Here is a 23082-nt window from a genome sequence, read left to right as displayed (position 1 = left end):
CTAATTGAGCCATTCTGCTTACCCCCTGCTCTGTGAAGATCTTTAGTGATTTGCACACTGGCATCATCATGCACACAGGCAGGGTTTTGTCCTCCGTAACGCTATGAGCCTAAAGCGAACATATTAGCTGCCCTGAAAAAGCCCATTTCCAACATCTGTTGAACTCTTTTTGAGGGGATTACTCACATCACCCTCTCCCTTCTTCTCAAGAACTTAAAACGAAATTTACAGCAGTCTAATGTGAAATTAATCTAACAGATGATTCAATCTGAACCATGGATAGAATGCAGTTTTTCCCATGATACAATAAGATGTATGTAGTTCTTAATGCAGACCGCAAATTTCAAACTTTTGCTCTGCCAGTAATGGTGCATTTATCTGCAGACTTCTTCATTTAGTTTTAATTATATTTGAGGAACAGGGGTATCTCTTTGTTATCTTTCCCATTAAATTGTGCTCCGCACACAACTAATAAATGCTCATCACTTTGAGGAAGCTTAATTAGCACCAGACAATAAAGAGTAATTGGCTTTCATCATATGCACCTTTTAGACTCACTAAAGGGTAACTACCTAACCACACATTTACATTAGTAACTCTCTTAAAGTCTGGAACTTTGGAATAAACTCATCAGAAATGGCATGGTAAATTCAGCTTGATGCAAAACACCAATTTCATTACAAACAGAGCAGACTGAATGATGATGGATGCAGAATAAGAGCATCTCATACCACATTCCTTTGAAGAGTGTCAAAAACACTACACACGCCGCATGGTTCCATTCATTCTGTTGGATAGGCTCCGGCTCTAGATACTCATAGCCTTATGAATATAACAGTAGGGATGTTCCAGGAATAAAGCTTCATAGCTAAAAATAGCTTTTATTGGGAGTTAGATAGTATAGATAGCTCTAGAAAAAAAAAAAAAAAGGACAACAGAGATGGCAGAACCCATGTGGGACTGTTTGCATCTGTGTTAGTATGAGATTTCATTGGTTAGGTAGCTGGGTGCAATGGGAGGAGGTTGTAAACAGATCAGTGGGCCAGGGGAGGAATGTCGTCAGCTTTTTCCTGACCTTAAGGGTCAGCATTTTTAATACAGTGCCCTTCACTACATGGGCTACTACATGTAGCAGTTTACCTGTAATCTTCCATCTTGTCTGAGAGAGAGACCAGTGGTATTTTGATAGTGCCAGAGGAATTATGTAATGGCTCCATAAATCTATACATGGAAGTGTAACTAAAAATGTTCTGTCATGAGGTTTAAGATGATTACAGTCATGCTGCTGTAGATGTTCCTGCGCTTTCCGAATCAGATAAGCTACTCCGAGTAGCTACACTGTAACAAACTGAAAGGCCGCATGCTGAGCACAGTCCATGTAGATTGTGATACATTTTCACTGTCAGCGTATTTTCTGAGCGACTCCTAAGATGACAGTGCAGATTTTCATCCGTCTCTGGAGAGGAAGACTTGACCTTTTGTTACAGACACAGCAGACACCTCAGAGCTGCCTTGACAATTCAGGGTTGCGTTCTACGCCTAGCAGCACATCCCAGCAGCTTTGTAGCTTTTTAGTGTGTGTGCATGAAAGACAGACACACTCAGAGACAGAGAATTTTGTGTATCTTTGATAGCAAGAGCCATCTCAGCTGAACCAGATTTGACAGGTCGACTCACATGACAACATCCCTGGACATTTGAGTATGTAATGAAGAGAAACATAACTGTTACCACAAAGACAGCACTGACTTTAGCACATGCAGCAAGATTACCCATTAAATGTATATACTGATTAATTAGGCTACTTAATATTTGATATAAAATTTTATGAGAAAAATATTAGAAATATAGAAATGGCAGAAATAAATATAGATGTTAATATATTATTTATGTCAATCTAATCACATAAATGTTTATAAGTGTAAAAACAATATACATTTATACAATTATCTAGGCAATAAAGATGATGCTAATCTTTTGTCATCTTAACCCTGCCCTGACCTCCCTTAAGACTTGTGCATCTGTCATCTCTTCTCCCTCATCCCACTTTATACATACCCGTCTGTCATCCGGTCACATCCCCATGGCCCTTAAGATACCTGCAGTTCCTCCCATTCTCAGGAAAACTGGCCTTGATCCAACCTGCCTTGCAAATTTCGGACCCATTTCCTACCTTCGTTTGTGATAGCCTTTTCAGTCAGGTTTCCACACTCCACACAGCACTGAATCTGCGCTTTTAAGAGTTGTGAATGACCCTCTGCTCTCTGTTGACAACTGTTGCATTAATATACTTCTTCTTGATCTAAGAGCTGCATGCAGTGTATTAAATTATGATGCACTTATTTTTTGTCTCTTCTCCGTTGGCATATGAGGAACAGCATTAGTGGTTTCATTGCTATCCGTGTTATGATTGGTAAACATAGATGATGTGCTGCACGTATTGCTCAAAGGGTTCTTCAAGAATCTATTCTTGATCCAATCCTTTTCATTATTTATATGATAGCCCTTGGTCAGATTATCTGTAGCCATAATATAAATTCATGTTGTTATGCTGAAGACAACATCCAACTGAGTTTCCACCTCAGTCCCTCATAGCATGCATCCATGAATTAAAACTCTGGATGAATGAAAAACTAAATATATATATTTTTTTAAATGTAAATATAGAAAAAAATTGAGTTACTGTTGGTTGGGACAAGAAAACCTGTTTCTCAAGTGTCTAATTACACTATTGTTATAGATAATATATCAATGAGGCATACACTCATTTATAGGAATTTTGGAATATTGCTAAACTCTTAGTGAGTTGCACTGATTAACAATTGAATCTCTTACCCATTTAAATTTATGGCATTTAGCTGACACTTTTATCCAAAGTGACTTACAATTATGACTGAATACAACTTGAGGAATTGCGGGTTAAGGACCTTGCTCAAGGTCCCCAAAAGTGGCAACTTACTGATGGTGGGGCTTGAATTAGAAACCTTCTGATTATTAGTCAAGTACCTGAACTGAACTACCACTGTCCCCTATCCAGCACCAAATACTCCTCACTACCTCCAAAGCCCTTCCCTACAACAATCCCTTGTCCCTTACACTAAACACTCTTCTGTGAGTGGCAGATCATTCTGGACTGTAACTCCTACACTGTGGACTGTTTTCTACCTCTTTCTCTGCAAAAGTGAACTTGTCTTTCCTCCTTTATGTCTCTTCTGACAACCTTCCTTTATAACATTTTTGCCTTAAAATGTTGTAAAGCAACTTTTGATTTGTAAAAGGCACTATATATAAATAAAGCTTATTATTATTATTATTATTATTATTATTATTATTATTTTGCCCTTTTTAGCCTGTAACCTGGTAATAGCATGAAGGACTCCTAATATAGCGTGAATGAAGCACATGCAGTGACCAAGTTGACCAGTGGCTCTGTCAGCAGAATGCATATGATTACACATTCCTGTTATTCAAAGTAGGTTTGCTGTATGTAAATGAGAGTGAGTGTGCAAGTGTTAGAGTTATTCTACCCACAGAAGGCTTCACAGTGGGACATCGAAAAGTGGGGAAGGGACATGGGGCATGAGAAATGAGATAAACAATGTGTGTGAAAAAACTGTGTGTGTGCACACAGATAAATTACTAGCCCTATGACTTTCAGCTCCCTTACCAAATCAATCCACCCACTCAATATCAAACCAAGCAAGGTGCCAACAGTGCCACATGCGTAAGTGAAAACGTTCCATGTGTATTGTGTGTGTGTGTATCCCGGTCTTCTGACCAAAGACACCTGAGCTCCAAGGTCATATATGCAAGACTCCTCTCCCTGTGCCAGCAGCAGCCAGCATGGTGCCTGGCTCAATCCATCTCCATCTCTGTAGTGACTGCAGGGAGTGGGGAAAAACTCTCCTCCTATCAGCTGCTGGATCTCCAGGAGGTGGGGCTGGATAAATGACCGATTGGCCAATTGTTCATGTGGAAACAAATAGTCATGTCTCCACGGCCGCTCCCCACGCTATGTAATTAGCCTCGTTAAGCCTGGTGGGTAGGCTTGCCCAAGGGAACGTGTATGCGAATCGTTACCATGGTTACTTCCCTGGCCCATGGTCAGGTAGATTGGTTGTCCACCCGCTATTTCTTGTTAGAGTGAGCACACTGATCACAAGTTAAGACATATCGGACCTCCTCAGCCCTACTAACAGTGATCAGGAACAATTAAGGGGGATGTCATGTTGTTGGATAACACACTGCTGTCCTTGACATACAGTTCTGCGCTTCCAAAACTCCCCTGCCCCCACTGTAGGGCCATGAAGTGGAGGAACCTCCAAGGTCATCATGATCAGTGTTTCTTCCGTGGCCAGGGGCGAAACAAAACAGTCTGCCACATAATAATAACATTTATGTATTTAAAAAAACAGAAATATTGGACACCCAACTGGCACAGCAGGTAAATAAGACTGTATTTTTTCCCCAAGACCTGAGTTTGAATCCTGATGATGACACCATTGCCATTCACGCAGCCTTGAGAGTAAAACTGAGTGCAAAAGAGCACAACTGCCCTAATGTCAGTGAGGGCAAGCATACCCGGTTCTCCTTGTCTGTCCATCCCCTGATCAATCCTGGGGGTCTACCAGCTCATGTGCACACGTCTCGGCAGTGAGCTCTCCTTTCCATGCGTGTTCAGCTAACCTCTCAATACTATGTGAACAGCACCTGGAAAAGATGCAGCAGCACAGTTTCACAGAGGAAAGACATGCATGCTTTCACTGTACCACACAGGTTGGTGTGTTGAGAAAGGCAAGATGAAGATGGGAACTGATGATGTCTAGCAGTGCAGACATAAAGAAACTGGGCATAAATAAATTATAATTGATGAACATCAGCAATCACAGACTTTAAAAAAAAATACAATCGCTTATAGGCTTGTGCTCATGTGTAACAGAGGAGGAAAATCTAAACAGGAAGTAAGATTTCCGAGCGTAAAATCTTGAGCCTTCAGTCAGGCCCTATTTATTTTCCCGGTGACCGCATGAACCACTTGCTTTTGTTCTCCTTGACTATCATATACACTCCTTCCGTCCACATTATTTATGAAACAATCTCCTTTAAACTGCATACGCTACATTTTGGCTTCTTTCCCTTTATCATCTGCCACTCTGCCCACCTCTCGTCTTTTTTTTTTCCCTCTCCCATTCTGTCAGCCCGTCGTCCTCCCTCGCCATCTGTTTTATCTTTAATCTCTTCCAGTGCGCGTCTCTCGCTGGTAACCGTTCTTCGAGGTTAGCCAACCGTCAGCGCTGCTCCCATACTGTCACGTCTCGAGACTCTCTCGCGCCGGCTGCACGTGCCTTTCGCGAGAGTGTCACTCCACCTGGCTTCGTTATCTCGCGAGTGTCTAAACAAACAAACAAACAAACAAAAAAAAGCCCTTCACAGTCCGTTTCGTGATTTCGTTCAGAAAACATCGTTTACATCATCACACACGATGGCTAACGCGTGGACGACATGGCATGACCATATGGCTGGCCATAATAAACAAAATAAAGTTTTCTGGCTTTTACTTTTTTTTTTTTTTTTTTTAACAAACCAACAACTCCGTAGCGTTTTTCCTACCAAAGATAAATGTAAGAATTGAGAAGTTTGTTAAGCGCTGCCGCTTGATACTGTCAACCGTTGTTGACTTTTAAAGCTACAGCTCAGTGTCGTTCTGCCTTCAGGTATATGCAGTTCCCATGATATCAGATTGAAACCTACATTTCAAGAAGTAATTTTCAAATGATATGACTCGTATGCATTAGCACAGGAGCCGTTTTCCATTTTTAACCCAGGATTGTAGTGGGCAAACACTAAAACGCCACATCAAATCTATTTTATTAGATGCTTTTGAAGAATTGCTTAATACACTAAGGTCACAATGTGATACATATAAGAAACTTAACGATAATAGTCACTGTTATCACTGTTATCTTTAGCTGTATTAGTCGTAAATCCTGCATCAATTTTAAATGATTATTTAACTGATTTTAAAGAACCCATCATTTTAAATTACCTTTAACTTAAAGGAACCTGTAACAGAACTAGTAAAAACACTCCGATGAAAATAGAATAATCTTCCTTTACTTTGGGTCCTTGCCTCCCGAGCACTATCGCTAAAAGCCTGCTCCATTTAGATAAGCCCTGTCTGCAGGCTTGTGCGTGGCTGTGTTTTGCAAACACTAAGCGTCACTCAACGTGACACATGTAGGCTTATTCATAAACAAGCTGGCGGAAAATCTCACATCAACTCGGCAGCTTGATTCCTCTAAAGCAGTTCATTTATCCAACAGCAGCCAGTGGATTAAGGATATTTTGCATATGTGGAACAAACATGCAGAGCACACAGCTGATGTATATTTAGGCTAAAGCGTGCATATGGTAGGCTACAGGCTAATACGAAATTAGCACGTTAAAGTAGGCTACCATAAAAAAATAAAATAAAAAAACACCAAAAAAAAAACAAAAAACCGTTGCTTTGAAACTCATAATAAGCTATAATATTGTGGGCGTACAGCTGTATGTAATTACAGCAGAGTGCTGTTCTGAGTCCTTGCATAAACCTCTGCATGATATGGTTGCATGTCATATTCTTTAACAACATTTACAAAGTGAGAATTTATTATTATACATATGAATCCCATGGCTCGGGTCTAAGATATACTCGTAAATGTCATGTTTTCTATATTAACGCACCCTCTCCGTGTTTTGATGCACATCGAACAGACTAGTAAATCATATGTCCTGTATATTTTTGCATTATAAAACGATACACCTTAAGATGAAGAAAGTGTGTGTACTGTTCCCACCGCCTCCCACAGAGTGCACATCTGTTGCTTTGTCTACCCGGTTCCAAATACGCCTGGCAGAACTCATGCAAATAGGAGATGTCTGTTGAGTACCCTGCTGTCTGAGGTTGGCATTGACCCCATGACTTCTGCAGTCTTCGTCCTCTGTCTGTAATGGCTTGCTTTCCAGGCTCTGTGATATAATCTTAAGAGGGTAAGCTATTGTGTAAGCGCCGTGGTCTAAAACAAGGCATTTATTGAACGAAGTAGCCGTTAGCCTTGAGTGTCCTTCAAGCCCTCTGTGGCATACAGAGAGTGGAATATTGGATTTAAACACAAATTTAATTTACCTGTCTCACCCTCCCCTCCCCCTTCTCTCTCTCAGCTCATTTGCCATGTCTAAGGTGGCTGGGAAGAAACTGCATTGGCGCTCCAAAGTGCAGGAGAACTTCGTGCCACTGTTAGGCGGCTCTGGAGAACTGGGCGTGGCCATTGGGGGCGGAGCCGATTATGGGGAGTTTCCTTTCGTCACTGCTGCCCCGGGAGGCGGGATAACAGTTGGTGACATCATCTTGGAGATTGGAGGGACCCCTGTTCTGGGGATGACCTTAGGTGATGTTCGTGGGGTGCTCAACTCCTGTCCCCATCCAGTTCGCATCAAGACCGTCTCACCAGGTAATACTGCAGAGAAAGAATACATTTTGGGCTTCCTTAACATCTTTCTCATATGACGTTTTCGATATTCTGCCTGCACAGCTCCAATATTTTACAAAGTTATTGCATCTTGAAAGTAATTCTCCAACATAAGAACTGTTATTTAGGAACAAGTACACAATATCTGGGTTTAGACTGATAAACCCATAATTGATAGGCTATAGAAAGGCTTCAGAATGACTATTGTGTATTCTTGATGTATTTTTTCTGGCCACTCTTGGATAGGATGCTTCCAAAGTGGTATACTAAAGCTGCACAATATATCACCCATTAATCATAATTACACTACTGCTCTTTGCAATACTGATGTCACAGAAGGGCACAATGTGCAAATGAGTGCTCTAGCAACTAATTTTTTTTCCTCATATGCCGCTGTGAGTATTCTGACCAGCATTTAGCAGTCCAGGTGAGTGCTTTGTGAATGTTCTGGTGAATCAGGGCATTCAAACAATAATAATGCAGTGCAACATTTAACCATAATACAGAAAGGGTTTACCAGTGAGATTTACTATATTACAAGGCGTATTGGACTTGCACATATGTAGCAACATAATTGCAGTGTATTTTTGACTGTATGGTACAGTAGACTAACTGGTTAACTGTTGGTTTATAAAACCCTTTATTCATTGCTTTTTTTTGTAAAAGTCTTAGCAAAACACTAAAGTACTATTCCCTTTCAACATATTTAAACATGTTTGGTGATAGCATGCATTAATAACAAATTTACTGTGGCTAGATTATATGACATTATTCTGTTGAAGGAGAAATGTTGGTAAGTGCATATGAGAGGAGGAGACATTGCTGTGGGCTATACATATACAAAAAGTATTATGCTTTAAAGCAGACTACAATCTAATTAGCCTAACTTATGTGAAACACATTGCAAAATTACCAAGAAAAAACAAACAAAAAAAACAACAACAAACAAAAAATAACCAATGTGGAGATGGTTTGACTAATGGCACTGCAGATGCCTGGCAAACGAAGCGATACGAGGAGAGCCGTTGAATGTTGATGAGGCAGTCTACCATTTCAAAAAAGCGACAGCAAAATATGGCACCTGCCAAATCTGCAGAATCCTATTAAACATGTCAAACGACTGTCTCAGAGGTCTCTGCAAAATCCCACTGATTAAATGCAGTGCAATGTAGAGAACATTAACAACTCTTGAACTTCTTATTCCCAAGCCAGTATTTGAAGCATTTCTTACAAAGTTCACCAAAGGTGTTTTGAGGGAAAAGGTACATTGCTTGTAATGGAAATTCATATGTATTTTTTACGGATTTACACTGCAAATTATTATCATTATAATTGTTGTTGATGAGAAAGTGCTAACAGCTACCTTTTTATTCTAATCTTTGCTTTATGGCCTAAATTAGCACTAATAAAATGGTAGTTATTACAGCTGTTGAGACATGTCTCACTAAGAGCTATCAGAATGGGTAAACAGTTGTGTTCAACAGTAGTTGTTTTGGTTCTGTATTCTCTGTTGCACATGATCAGGTGGATTTTATTTTGCGTGTGTCTCAGACAAAAGCTCATTGCTGCCCATGCTGTACTGTACGAGCCATTGCTGTAATGAGCTGACCATGACTCCTGCTCTCTCAGATTAGACTGACAACTAGATGTTCCTCAGTGATCCCCTTCATCTCTCTCTCTCTCTCTCTCTCTCTCTCTCTCTCTCTCTCTCTCTCTCTCTCTCTCTCTCTTTATCTCTCTCCCTTCCTCTCTGTCACTCTCTCTTTTACACTTTCTCTTTCTCTGTCTGAATGAATCTGTGGCCATCTCTCAGGTCTCTGGGTCCACAGTTCACTATTAGAACCAAATGTATGCGAACAGTTGATATTACACACTGTCGTGTTCCATCCTCTGCCTCGCATACTTTGTAAGATTGAGTATGTACGCGGGCCCAGGCCATCGATTGTATCAGTTTCTCATATAAACCCAACCTGCCTGAGGAAACATTTTTGCTAAATCTGGCACATCTATTTTTGTACAGATCAATGCATACCATCTCTGCTGAAATTTATCTAAAAGGTTTGATTGGTCATAGTTTCAGAATTGTATTACTTGTTTAATTTAGAAAATGACAATGCTTTATGTTCTTGCCATATTTCATATCAATTAACTTGTGAGTGTATGGAAAGGGTCTGACAAGCTGATGTCAGTTAATTATGTTGAATTGAATTAATTTAAAGCTAAATAAAAAATAACAAATTATGGGTTTAAACATTAAAAGCACATTAAAGGATTACTTTTGCATGTGTGAGTGTGTGTCTATGTGTGTGTTTGTTGTCTGTGTGTATCTCTGGCTGGTGCAATATGAAATATGTTTGTCAAGGCTTGTGCTTCCTCTGTGAAGGGCGGGGTCAGTGCATCCTGGGGGTGGTCTGTCATTTTGATAAGCAGGAGAAGCATGTGGCTCATCTGTAATAGCCAAGTGGCTTGTCTTCGGAGCCCATAAAACACCCCAGACCGAATGAATAGCTCAGCCAGGATGAAAAGAGAAATACCACACTGAAATACTACAGAAATACCACACTGTTATATTTCATTTTCAGAAACGCCAACTGCTTACTTTGGAAATAAGATACATATACTGCAGCTCCTATTACACTGGTATAGGGCTTCTACATCTGTTCTGCCTGTAATGAAAATCATATTGCTGTCACACAAACATTTACCTTTATTTTGGCCATGTTGCCTTCTGAAACATTTCTTTCACTGTATCTGTGATGCTTGGCTGGTGCTGCATGATTATAAATCATATTTAAGATGCCCCAAGTTGAATCAGTAATGCCTCTAGGGACTTGAGTGCTTGTGCTCTTATGCAAGCTTTCAAGTTTTGAGATTCAGGTTATAGGTTGGTAAGGACAAACAGAGATGTATGTGTGTGTATGTGTGTGTGTGTATGTGTGTGTGTGAGTGGCAATTTCTGCGACACATTTTCCCATTTTGTTTGTTCACAGAATCAAAAGAGCTTTCTCAATTTCTCTGTTTGCATCTTTCTCTCTGTCTTTGTTTCTCTCTCTCTTTGTCTCTCTCTCTCTCTGTCTCATTTTCTCTCTCTCTCGCTCTCAGGCTCAACACTGTGTAAGGATCTGAGATTATATCTGAGTAAGTGTTTCACGCCCGGTTCCATGGACAGTCAGCTTCAGCAAGTCATACGTGAAAATCTCTACCTGCGTGCTGTACCCTGTGAGTTCCTCTGTTGCGCTGTTTCTCTCTGTCTTTTCCCTTTCTGTCTCACTCACACAGCAGTACACAAACTACCCAAATGCATCCAGCAGCACGTTCAAAAAGTGCTTATGCATTATAACACTCTGCTACTCCTGAACCTGGTCATGTTTGCTGTTTTTAGGCAAGATGTGCTTGTGGCTCATTTTTGAAAGGCTATGTTAAACACTTTGTATATTTGACATTTGGGAGTGTTCAGTTGCACTGTATTACATAATTACACGCATGGTCCTCGACCAGCTAATGTTACACACCAAAAACTCTTCAGGCTTAGAGACTAAATTGCTGTCGCCATGATGCTCGTTTTAATTGGTGTGAGATCCAGTCTTGAGAAAGCTGCGTCTGACACCTTTGCAAAATAGTGTGGAAAAGAGAGGAGAACTGGGAGAAGCGGAGGAAACGAGGCAGAGAGAAGAGAGGCAGAGATTAGAGAGGCAGAGAGTGGAGAGAGGCAGAGAGTGGAGAGAGGCAGAAGGGGAGAGGTAGAGGGAGAGACAGACCAAGGGAGAGGAGGAAAGCATTTTAAAAGGAAGCAATGGATCTTAAAGAGATAGAGCGATTGATGGATTTTCTTTTTATGCGCCCTCTCTCTAACATGCCTCTCTCTCTCTCTCTCTCTCCCTCTCTCTCCCTCTCTCTCTCTTTCACACCCTTTCCTTTTCATCTTCTGCTGCTCCCTTTTTTCTGCACTCTCTTTTCTGTATTTAACCCTAATTACCTTTTAGATCATCCATTTGACATTTAAATCCTTACATTAAGATGAGAGACAGATTTGGATTAGCTGCTCACAAAATCATAATGTGTAATTAGGTAGATGGAATTATGGCAGTTAATAAAGAATCAAAACTGGAGCGCTGGGACAGTGCAGAAAAATCAGACCTCTTTCTTTCTTTCTCTTTCCCTCTTTCATGTCACTCCTTTTTTATCCTTTTATCTTGCCTCATTATTAAATATGTTACTAGTAAAGTACTGCTTGAAATCCTAAGTACAGAACATTAGATGGCTGGAGCATTGCACAAAGATAAAGTGCACCTAGTCAGGCTTTAACTCTTCACATTTAAACACGCAATACATCATGTATGGTATGAGATCCAAAGTAAGCAGAAATAGTAGGTCTTTAGGACTTTTCAAGGCTTATTTCATTGGGCCTAATGTATCGGCCCAAGTGCTGCAGGGCGAGGAGCAGGATGCACAGACTCCCTCGACGGTGATAGATGTTTATTAACACACAACAAAGACGATGGCACTCCCATATAACATGAACAGTGAACATGAACACGGCTACGGCTAACACGAACACTATGAACATTATGAACATGAACATGAACATGTTTATACATGAAAAAAGAACATGCACATGGACACGAGCAATAAACGAGCAATAATCGAGAACAATGCACACACCAAAAAGTAGACTAAACCAGAGGCAGGTGTGTGCTGATAAGTGGGCGTGGTTACAAATAGGACGAGTCAAACAGTCAACAAGAAACTCCCACTGCACGCGGCGGGTCGCACCACATGATCGGTGGGAAGGGGAGCGTTCTGTGTCAGGTAATTAATATTAATAGCATTCAAACAGTGGAGGTAATTGCATAATTTAATTCAAACATTGGTTGAACCAGTTGCATTGGTACTTTAATAAAAATACAGATAAGGTTGGGAATGCATTGACACTTTCTTGTTTTTTAATAATATACTTCTGATCTATTTGCATACTTATCTGCATCTTGCTGGCATCTGTTTTTGGGACTAGCTACATGTCTTATTTATGTATTTACCATGTCATCTTTATTCTGAAACTATTCCAGAATACTGTTTTACTGCTTGCAAATATGAAAAGAGAGTACACCAATTTTGGAGATGCAAGCTTGGATTCACAACTCTATTAGCTTATCCTTAAAATAACACAAATGGAAATATGTGTGAAAAGTGTTAGCTTTGAAATCAGGTCTGACCAGTTTGATAATTGATTCTACCTCGTGACATCCCCATTCATTACTTAAATTCATTACATTATTCTGTGGCCATGCAGAAACATAGACTGGAATGTCCCGGCGACTCCGGTAATCTACGGTTTATACTGTGAAGTAGGTCATGTCGAGCTCCATTCTGAACCACCGCCTGCCAAGCGCTTACCCTATTTGCCATGACCACACACACACACACCCCAAAGACACCAATCACGCTGCGTTTTTTCTTCTTCAGGGTTTATTGCTTTCAGACTGAGCTCTGATAATGTTGTGGTTGAGAGGAAGGAGAAGCTTTTATTCACTCCTGGCATCTCTTACTGCAGCTGCATTTAGTGTGGAGGTAAACAACAACAACAACAAAAACTGCACATGTTTTGGTCAAACAAATTGTTTTGGCCACAGAATTTTAGGTATTTTGTTCTGGAAAGGGTGGGGGTAAGCCTAAGATCACTGTCTTCATCAATGTGATCATCATCAGCAGCAGCAGCAGCAGCAGCAGCAGCAGCAGCATCTACTTCTTCTTTCCACTTTTCCTTGTGAAGGTCATAGTGGCAGCAGACTAGACTTTTCTATTCCTTGAGACAGATTCCAGCTCCTCCTGTGGGACACCCAGATGCTCCCAGAGCAGCTGTGAGTTATAATCCCTCCAGCGGTTCCTGGATGTGCCTCTGTGCCTCCTTTCAGTGTGGCTTGCCCAGAAAAACAGTAGTAGGAGATGATCAGGTGACATCATTATGAAATGCCCAAATCATCCACGCTGGCTCCTCTCAGTATTGGGGAGCAATGGCTATTATCTGAGTTTTTCTCAGATTGCAGAGCTCCACACCCTATTACGGACCTACGAATCCAGTAACCCTGCAGAGTAACCAAATTTTCCACTGCTTGTATTTGTGATCTTATACTTTCAGTGGCTACCCATATCTTGTGACAATAGGTGAGGACTATGATCCTTTTTCACCACTACAGATAGATTCAGAACACTGCTGCTGCTGACCCAATTCTGAGATACTTAAACTCCTTCACAAAGGTCTATTAGGGTGTTCCAGGATTGCCATCATGACAGACACCCACTGCCTTCCACACACAGCTTCTTGCTGCTGCCTCTACAGTTGAGGACTTGAACATGGTCCATTCAGACTCCATATCTCCTTCCTCACTCGGCACTTATGGAGTCCTGTTGGAGATCGAAGTTGAAATCGTCTCCTACAGAGTGATCCATTAGATGTTCCTAGGCCACTAGGAGAAGGCTCTCCTGTGCTTAACTGGTCTGTCATTTGCCAGCTCTACCCTGTCATCACCTGAGAATCCAAGACATGATCCAAAGTCATCTGAAATTATTACAAAATGAATCATTGATCTTCGGCCCAAGGTGCTTTGGTACCATCTAACCTTATGAGCATTCTTGTTCTCAAACAAAATGTTTGTTATTCCATGATTTGCACTAAAGTCAAATAACATTTTCCCATTCAGGTTCAAACCAGGGAGGCTGTTCCTCCCAATCATGTGCTTCCAGATAACATGTTGTTCCCAGCATGGGTGTTGAAGTTCCCCAGCAGAACTATAGAATCTGTAAGGGGTATTCTCTCAAGCACCTGGCCCACCTTTTGCAAGAAGACTGAATACTCGGAATTGCTATTTTAGGCAAGCATACACACAACAGTCAGAGCTTTCCTCTTTGAGGCTTGTAATCTTATTGAGGCAGTCCTCTTGTCTGGGATGAACTCCAACTAATTGGCCCTCCGCCTGGGACTACTGAGTATCCGCACTTCTGTCTGTGGTTTATCTCCTCTGGGAACTCCAGAGCAGAAGAAACACCTTCCTTGATCGAAGGATTTATTTACTGGAGCCCCTTAATGTTTGTAGATGGAAGGTTGGCTATATCTAGTTCATAACTTTCCATCTCACACAACAACCCAGTATCTTTCCCCGTCAAATGTTTCACATTCCCTAATTGGACAGCAGTGTAGGTTTCCATTGGCAAGGTCTAATCTGTCTGAAACCACGCCTGCCAACCGACTAGCATGGCATTGTCCCCAAAAAGATCCAGCATGTAGGTTCATCTCCTGCAAGGTCAACCCTCACCCTTCACATTGCAGGTGATGAACCCACATGCTGGATCTACATCGCCTTTTCGGGTTCAGCCTGAATGCATTATGTGGGAAACCTGGCACTCACCAGGAGACACCACCCCCAGGCTATGCGGGCAAGGCACTCGTAGGGTGCGTTCTGACTTTCCCAGGTTGGGAAAAATGAACCCTTTAAAATGAACCCTGGTGCGATTGCTCTGCTAGTACAGCAACTGAGAACACTACTTTTTGAACTCTGGTGCACACCAAATAAGTGGACCGAGGTCAGTAGTGGTCCACTTCCAAATGAACTGTGGTGCAGTTCATTTAAAGTATGAACACAGAACGGAACAAAGGCACCAAATGGACCAACACAGGATGTGATTTCACAAGACTTAGGGTTCACAAGACCCTAAACACCACATCAGAGAAAAAATTGGTGGTAGTGAAAATGAACAGAGAGCAAACACAGAGCAGCAAAGAGGTAAAATGTATGTATTGAAATTAATATTTATTTATATTGCAACAAGGATTGTCACAAAGCAGCTTTACAAATGTTTCAGTCCACATCTCTAATGATGTAGGTCCCTTAACCATGACATGGTTACGATCTTTGAAGTGACAAAGACCACTGTTTGCAAATCATATCTACATGCTGTTTAGATGAAAGAATAATTTCTTCACTTATAATAGCATTAACTCATCACTCCTTAACATAAAATTAACAAGCACCTGTATCAGCATATCACAACTACCTGTTTAAGGCACTGTGTATGGACATGCCTCTGGTGATTCGCTGCGTGGATTCAGAGTGCATTTACTATGCTGAGCACACACCTAAATAAAGTGTCGGTGCTGAATGGATTCCCTCAGGCTGAGCCAAAGGTGCCTGTTATCGTCTCCACTTAGCCGAGCAGACAGCTAGATGGGAGGACCCTCAGGCAGACATCCTTAATCTGACTTGCCTTGGCTGGGGAAAAATGGTACCAACAGTTTGGATCCTACGACATATGTAAAACAGGACCCATTCCATGCCATTGGGTGCCCAAATTTGACAAATAGCAATGACAAAGCCAAAGGCAATGGTTTGCAGAGCCAAAACATACTAGCCAATCTCTGAACACACTGTTGGTTTTAAAACATTAATTTTCATCATTTCTAATTAAGGGAATTAGATTAAACAAAGATTGTTGGGCAGTTTGTTTTGGCTGCAGGATAGTTTTGAGGAGTTTATATCTTTACAGTTGTTGAAATAAAACAAAGAAGTTGCCCATTTTAAGGTTGTATCCATGGAGACAGAGGTCATCTTGCAAGTAGAACCCCTTGGGATATTAATGTGTTTATAAAGTTATTTATGTGTTTCTGTGCACCCTTTTGTGTGTGTGTGTGTGTGTGTGTGTGTTTGAAACAGATTTTCTGGCCATTCTGTCCAATCAGGTTATTCTAGAATAGAGTATATAAGCAGTTATAGGTGTTAATATGATCCTGGTAAGCAACATGCAATGTGCTGTAAATATCATCCTGAAAGAGGAATTTGTGGCCATAGCATCCTTGGTTAAACTATAGGCTGTCAGGACTGAGCGTAAAGCTTGTGAGTAAGCAGAAGGTTGGCATTGTGCTCAGGGACAGGCTGAGCTGTTACATCATCTATTTTGCTTCAGTTTTTTAAGACATGCTGTCCTATACTATGGTTAATGTTGAATTGGTTTACTTTATCCAGCTATCATTCCTCTCTCACCCTATTCATGTCTCACTCTTTCTTTCTCTTTCTCTTACTTAGATTCATTTATATTTACATTTATGGCATTTAGCAGACGCTCTTATCCAGAGCAACTTACAAAAGTGCTTTGTCATTTACCCATAGAATGCATCCTAGCCAGTAGTGTAGGTTAGAGACCAATATACCAATAAACTAGAATAATGTAGAAAATACAGGGATCAATGCTGACGCCTAGAAGTACAGAGTACATAAGCTCTATCTTAGACAATCATAAGTGTAATAAGCAATAAGTACTAGACTTTGTTAGTCAACATCAGTGTAATAAACAATACCTTACAATAAGTACTAGTTTTAGCTGGTCAAGACAGGAGCAACATCAGTGATCATTTAAATATTCCACGAATAGATGGGTCTTCAGTCTGCGTTTGAAGACTGCAATGGACTCTGCTATCTGGACAGCAAGTGGAAGTTCATTCAAACAGCTTTGTTGGCATAAATGGTCATTTACTGCATTGCAGAATTTGTCTATAACGGTAATAGAAATGTAGTTGAATCAGATAAGGTTACTACTAAAAGTTACTATTTCTGATCCATTCAAAAACAGTGTGAAATTATTATACACATATATGTAATAATTGTTCATCAATTAAATCAAGACCATGGAGTGGAGAGAGAGAGAGAGAGAGAGAGAGAGAGAGAGAGAGAGAGAGAGAGAGAGAGAGAGAATGTGTCACATATGCTGAACTGCTTGAAACTAGGACATAAAAGATTAAACCTCTTAAGCAAATTAAGTAACAGTGGGCATTTATCAATAATTCATGCAGTATCATATTGAAGTGCTGCTTCCGTGGTTAAGTGCCAGGATGACTCTAAAGAGAATGGACCTCACGTTTTGTTTAAACAGTGGCAAATGGTGTTGCATTACATGCACAAATCCCCCGCAACCTTTTCCACGTCAGACATTGTTTACGGATGTACTTTATTAGTGTGGATTTTAAATAAAATAAAAAAAAATAAAAAAGGTGAAGCTTTTTTTGGGGGGGGGGGGGGGTGTTGTGGCATTTTCCTTAATACTTAATTTGCAAGCTAGCAGAGGATTTTTACCCCAAAGTTTGTGTCAATAGTGTCAGCCCAAAGCTTTGTGTTGCTTGTGTCAGTCTTGCATGCCATGAGCATTTGGGCAGTTTTCTTGTCACAGCAGCAGAAATGAGTAATGTCAGTGTGTCCTTCACACCACCTTCACGTGTGATGAATACACAGAGGAAATACACAAACACACATTCAGATATACAAAAGACAGAGCTAAGGAGTGTATGCTGAATGCTATTTCCAGTTCACATTTTCTTGCAATTAAATTAGGGTCACCATGACAACAAAGAGATTCCATTAGACTTGAAATAGATGAGTTGACAAGATATAGTGAGGTCATTTGCATTTATTGGGTGGGGGGTTCTGTCCTGTAAGGAATACTTTGCTTAAGTGATCCAATGAAAGAGGTTCATCTATTAAGAAATTGCACCCATTGGACATTTATCCAAGCTTGACAGCATATAGTGGGAGCTGACTGGGAAATCCTATTAAGACTTAAGTACAAAGCCATGTAATTTTCCCCTTTCACAAGATGGCATTTTTCTTTTTTGACTCTTGTGAATATAGCAATGTTCTGCCATTATTATTGTTAAGCATTATTATTGTTATTTATTTTATTGTTTACAGTGTTTACAGTGTGCATCTGTATGTGGAAAATGTTATGCTGTGTTAGGCTACAAAATCTCATATTGTTAGTGAGTCTTACACAACCAAGCAAACGCACACAAATTCCCTTGGGGTCAGTCTTCTTATTGAACAGGCATCCAATCACAGAGTGCTCTGTTGGTGTCTGGGGTGGCGATGATTGACATGTGGTGGGGTGTAGTGATAAGCAGCTTGGTCTAAGCACGCCCCTGGCTGTGTGAGCTATGGCTGAATATGTCAATACACAAACACACACGCGCGCGCATGCACAGAATGTAATAAAGCTCAGAATATTGCAAAGAGGACAAATAATGAGTTGAGATGCATTGTAGGCCTCTATGAGACTCTTATTTGACTGTCTTTGAAGTGAGTGTGAGTGTGTGCGTGAGTGTGTGCATGAGTGTGTGCTTGTGTGTGTTTGTGTGTGTGTGTGTGTGTGCGTGAGTGTGTGCATGAGTGTGTGCTTGTGTGTGTTTGTGTGTGTGTGTGTGTGTGTGTGTGTGTGTGTGTGTGTGTGTGTGTGTGTGTGTTTGAAATCACATGAAGAAGATTGATGGAGTACCAGTATGTTACCATCCTGAGCCTACAGAACTCTACTCAGAGAGGATGAGAGATGTCCGAGCATGTCAGGACTGGGCTATTTAGGGCTTTATCAGGCTCTGTCACTATGGAAAGAAGATGAAATAACAAACCACCTTTATGTTTCGTAACACTAACATATCCAAATGTTGCAAGAGAGCTACAGGACAACACAATTATGATTCAGGTCAATGTAGATTTCAGATTGAGAAATAAGCTTGAGAAATACTATCTAGAACCTTCAAGATGACAAGCCCATCATGAGATGTTATAGTTGGACAAATGTAAATGTAACGCATACCCATACCCATACATGCACATGCAAACACTTTCTGTGATTAATGTTTATTTTGCTTTCTGTTATAACTTACAGGTACAACCAGACAGCCTCGAGATGGGGAGATCTCAGGAGTGGATTATAACTTTGTGTCCGTAGAGGAGTTCTTCTCTCTAGAGGAGTCGGGAGCACTACTGGAGAGCGGCAAATTCAAAGGTGAGCTCAGCTCGTCCACAGGAGCTCGTGGTCAGGTTTCAGACTATCTGCAAATGTGAACAGAGCTTATCAGTGCGGGGCCATGAAGCTGTGAGGTCTGTTCATTCACATTCAATCAACACACTCAAAGCTGTGGGTGTTATGAGAAAAGGGGATTCACCACCATCACCAGGAACCTCAGTTAGATGTCCCTGATCTGACCTGTACTCCACCACACCAAGACTCCTGAGATTCTTTTTGCTTTTCTAGTCATTTTGATACCTGTAGGATGCCCTTCTTCTTTGGATGAGTTTGCAGAGTTTGCAAAGCAGAAGAAGGCACATGAGGTGTTCAGTCAGACCTAATTTAAAAAAAAACAAAAAACGAGATTCCTCCTTTTAACAGAAAGGAGGTCAGACAGAGAGAATTAGACAGTTTCAACTTCTGGAACATGGTGTGTTATATTTTGCCAGCTTGTCTTCAGCATGGCTTTTTTAATATCATCACTTTCTACTATTAGGCTGTTACATTTAGGGCCTGCACAAGTCTGTTTATTCATGCCATTACTCTGTTCTTTCACACTCATTGCTCAGTCTCAGTTTTCGCCAAGACAAAATTGCGGTAACATTATAATATATACAAATAACCTAGTAAGGCTGTCGAAATTAAACCTCTTAACCTAGCGCTTTAATACTGCTGGGTGATACACAGCCATGCAGCCGCGCACCTTTAAGCACTCCTTTTTAATATTCAGCACCGGCGATAACGGACGTGTAACAAGCGGGGCAAATGCATGAGTTATGAGCCCCAGGGGCGGGAGCGGCCCCCTCTCTTGATTAAGAGAGCGAGATGGAGTCGCATAAAGGAGGTGGCGGCATTTACGCAGCGCCATAAACATCATTCTCACATTGTCAAGACCGCAGAGCGCCACAATTTACGCCCTGCTGCACCGGTGGGCTGCTCCGTCCATAACTGGCCAGCATAATTCGTGGGCTTTAAAAAAAACCTCACGGAAAACAGACCACGCAGTCCAAGATTGGTCGCGGGCAGGAAGCCCTGTTGCTGGTCAGCGTTTCTGTTTGAGTACCATTCTTATTTAAGAGAAAAAACAAAAAGAAGGTCGTGACAAAGTGCTCTCGCCTTGATTACTGATATGATAAAGAACTTGCATTTTCAGCTTTCTTGAGTTCTGACAGTTCGTAACCTCACTCATTAGTTGTGCGTTAAATGTTATATTAAGTTTCAGTGCGTCACCTCCCCACATACATGCCCTTAATCCTTTCTCCTCCGAAATGAGATGTATGATATTGATGTGCATTCACAATGGCTAGAAGCCACTATATGGACTGACTGTCTCCCAGAGGCCTGTGTGCCGGAGCTCACGCCACACTGAGCTGGAGATGGCCGACTCTATTGGGTAGATGAAGCGCCTCTGCTTGCCCTTCCCTTGCAGGGAACTACTACGGGACCCCGCGGCCGGTGCACATTGGGCCAGACAGCCCGCCCATTACCTACCAGGAGCACCGCAGCCTGCTGAGAAAGTTCCGCACACGCTGCAAGTCACTCAGCAACCTGGAGAAGGCGGAGGAGGGCTATAACAGCGAGGAAGACTCCGGCCTGTCAGGTAGGCAGGGGGAGCATGGTGGGGCGACGAAGGTCCGAGATCTCATCAGGGTGCCGAGAACGATGTAGTTCAGTAGTTCTTTGGAGATCTTGCTATTATGTAGAATATGACGAAGGCACAGACCTGCATGTGTTAGAAGGTCAGTGACTTGGCCATGTTAATGTTGGGATAATATTATACAGAAATAGTAATATTGTTAATATTTGTATTCTGCTGATAGTAATAGAAGTATTTTTAGTATAGAAATATTAGTAATATTTGTATGTCCTGAACTTTACACTTCATTGCATAGTTTTAATCAGTGCACAGTGAAGTGCCCTGATAAAATATGTTGTGTGTGTGTCTGTGTCTGTGCATGCGTGTGTGTATGTGTGAGTTTAGAGGAGGTTATGCCTATACTCAGAACATGCTAATTAGCTTAGCATGGAGGGCAGGTGGCAGCTGTTCTGGTCCCTGCTGGGGACATGTACGGTTTAAATTAATTAAGCTGGTGAAACAGCCAGGCCATATACATGCTATATTCCATTGTAAATGAGACATTTGGCCACGGAATGTCGTTTACAACTCAAGGGAGTCAGGAAATCGAAGAGGGTCACTGAATCACAAAAAAAAGGAGAGAAATGATTAAAAAGTCAAGAGTGGATGAGACACAAAGACATAAATTACACTTAAATAAAAGTAATATGTGTTTGTAAATGTCCCATGAACACCATTAAACATGCCACAAGTATATGTGGACTTCTGTCATCTTTTGTATAATTCCACCGCATGTGTGTGTATGTGGTTGGGAGTATTTGCTGTGTATTTGTTGTCTCTAGGGTGAACTGAGGGCCAGAAGGCAATTCTATAATTTACATTCAGTTAATGTATTTTTTGTAGAAATATTTATGTCAGTGTGCAGTGATTATTATTTTTTTTATCTCAAAGACTGAAGTTACGTGCCAGTTCTGGTGGCAAGCAGCAGGAAGAGCAGGAGTAACAGAGGGTAGATTGTGTGCCGCCAGGGAATCCAATCGGCAGCATTCCGGCCTCCGCAGCGGAGCCTTCTGATTCTCCGGCTTTCACCTGTGTTTCTACATGTTGTGTGATACACAGCTGACTGAGATTCTGGGCTCAAGGTGCATGTACCATGAGCCAGAAACCCAGTTAATGCCACCCCTCCCTGTTGGCTGTTGGCGGAGTCTTAATAATGAGACGTGCTACTGGCTGGAGGGGAGAAAATTACGCCCGGATAGAAATTTCCGTGATATCTGAATACAGAAAGCTGTTCGGGTTCAGAGAAAACTAATTCATGTGGATTTACTTAAATGTTGAACTGATAACAGGCACCCTGTAGGTCATAGATCAAACAACCCCTCACCAGACAAGGTTGGTGGCTGGATAAAACTCTTTTTTTCCTATTGATCAATGGGCGGTTGTCGTATTGCTTTGTGCACCTTCTAACTGCTCAACATGTGTTAAAGGCGTTTTAGGTAAATTGTTAGTTAATTTGTCTTTGATACGGAATAGAACTGGGTCCACCAAAACTGTTCATTAGACATTTTCATAAGTTCACTTTTTTTTTGTTTGTATGTGCACTTTTTTCCTGCACTTGCCCCACTATCTCTTGGGACGTCGCACAGATGTCACAAAGGCATCGATCAAACCATGTTGTAATAGCCGATCAATGGCCGAGGCTTCCATAGCAATCTGTCTCTGTGGATTAGATATTCTTTGTCCTCAGTCAGGATGGAGTGTGGTGGGGAATGAATGCTGACCTTGCTTAGATGTAGATATTAACACGGTGCAGATTTCTTTTAGACTTCATTTGGAAAAAAGGCATTCAACTTGTGTGGTCAAGGCAGAGACCTGGACCTGTTGTAGGCATGAACTCGGCTCCTTGTAAAACACATCCTTGTGCTGTGGTGTACCCGTGAATCCTGAGGCAGTCTGAGTTGTCTATGAGACCTACATCCTCAGAGACAGGTGATACAGCATAGAGTACATTAGACATTAGTACTACAGCTACTTGTAAAAAGGTGCATCATAGAATGTTGTCTTTACCTGTCGTAGGTAAAGATGTTAGAACATTTTGTGTGCAAACACACAACCCCGTTCATCTTAACATGGAAGTCTGTTTTAAAACCAGTTGTTTTCATTTGTTTTCTC

At 41.3% G+C, this 23082-nt stretch overlaps 1 protein-coding gene across 1 annotated transcript in view; it reads left to right on the top strand.

The window, feature by feature from the left end:
* Nucleotides 1-23082, top strand: part of LOC113578798 (membrane-associated guanylate kinase, WW and PDZ domain-containing protein 3) — a 61928-nt gene that overhangs the window by 6359 nt on the left and 32487 nt on the right. Inside the window, exons 2-5 of the mRNA XM_035536527.1 lie at nt 7204-7493; nt 10614-10730; nt 19212-19331; nt 20764-20934. Coding sequence (XP_035392420.1) covers nt 7214-7493; nt 10614-10730; nt 19212-19331; nt 20764-20934 — 688 coding nt within the window. The 5' untranslated portion in view covers nt 7204-7213. The remainder of the gene's footprint in view (nt 1-7203; nt 7494-10613; nt 10731-19211; nt 19332-20763; nt 20935-23082) is intronic.

The sequence above is a fragment of the Electrophorus electricus genome, chromosome 18 (genome assembly GCF_013358815.1).
Source record: "Electrophorus electricus isolate fEleEle1 chromosome 18, fEleEle1.pri, whole genome shotgun sequence".
NCBI classification, from domain to species: domain Eukaryota; kingdom Metazoa; phylum Chordata; class Actinopteri; order Gymnotiformes; family Gymnotidae; genus Electrophorus; species Electrophorus electricus.
This window is presented reverse-complemented; position numbering and strand designations above follow the sequence as displayed.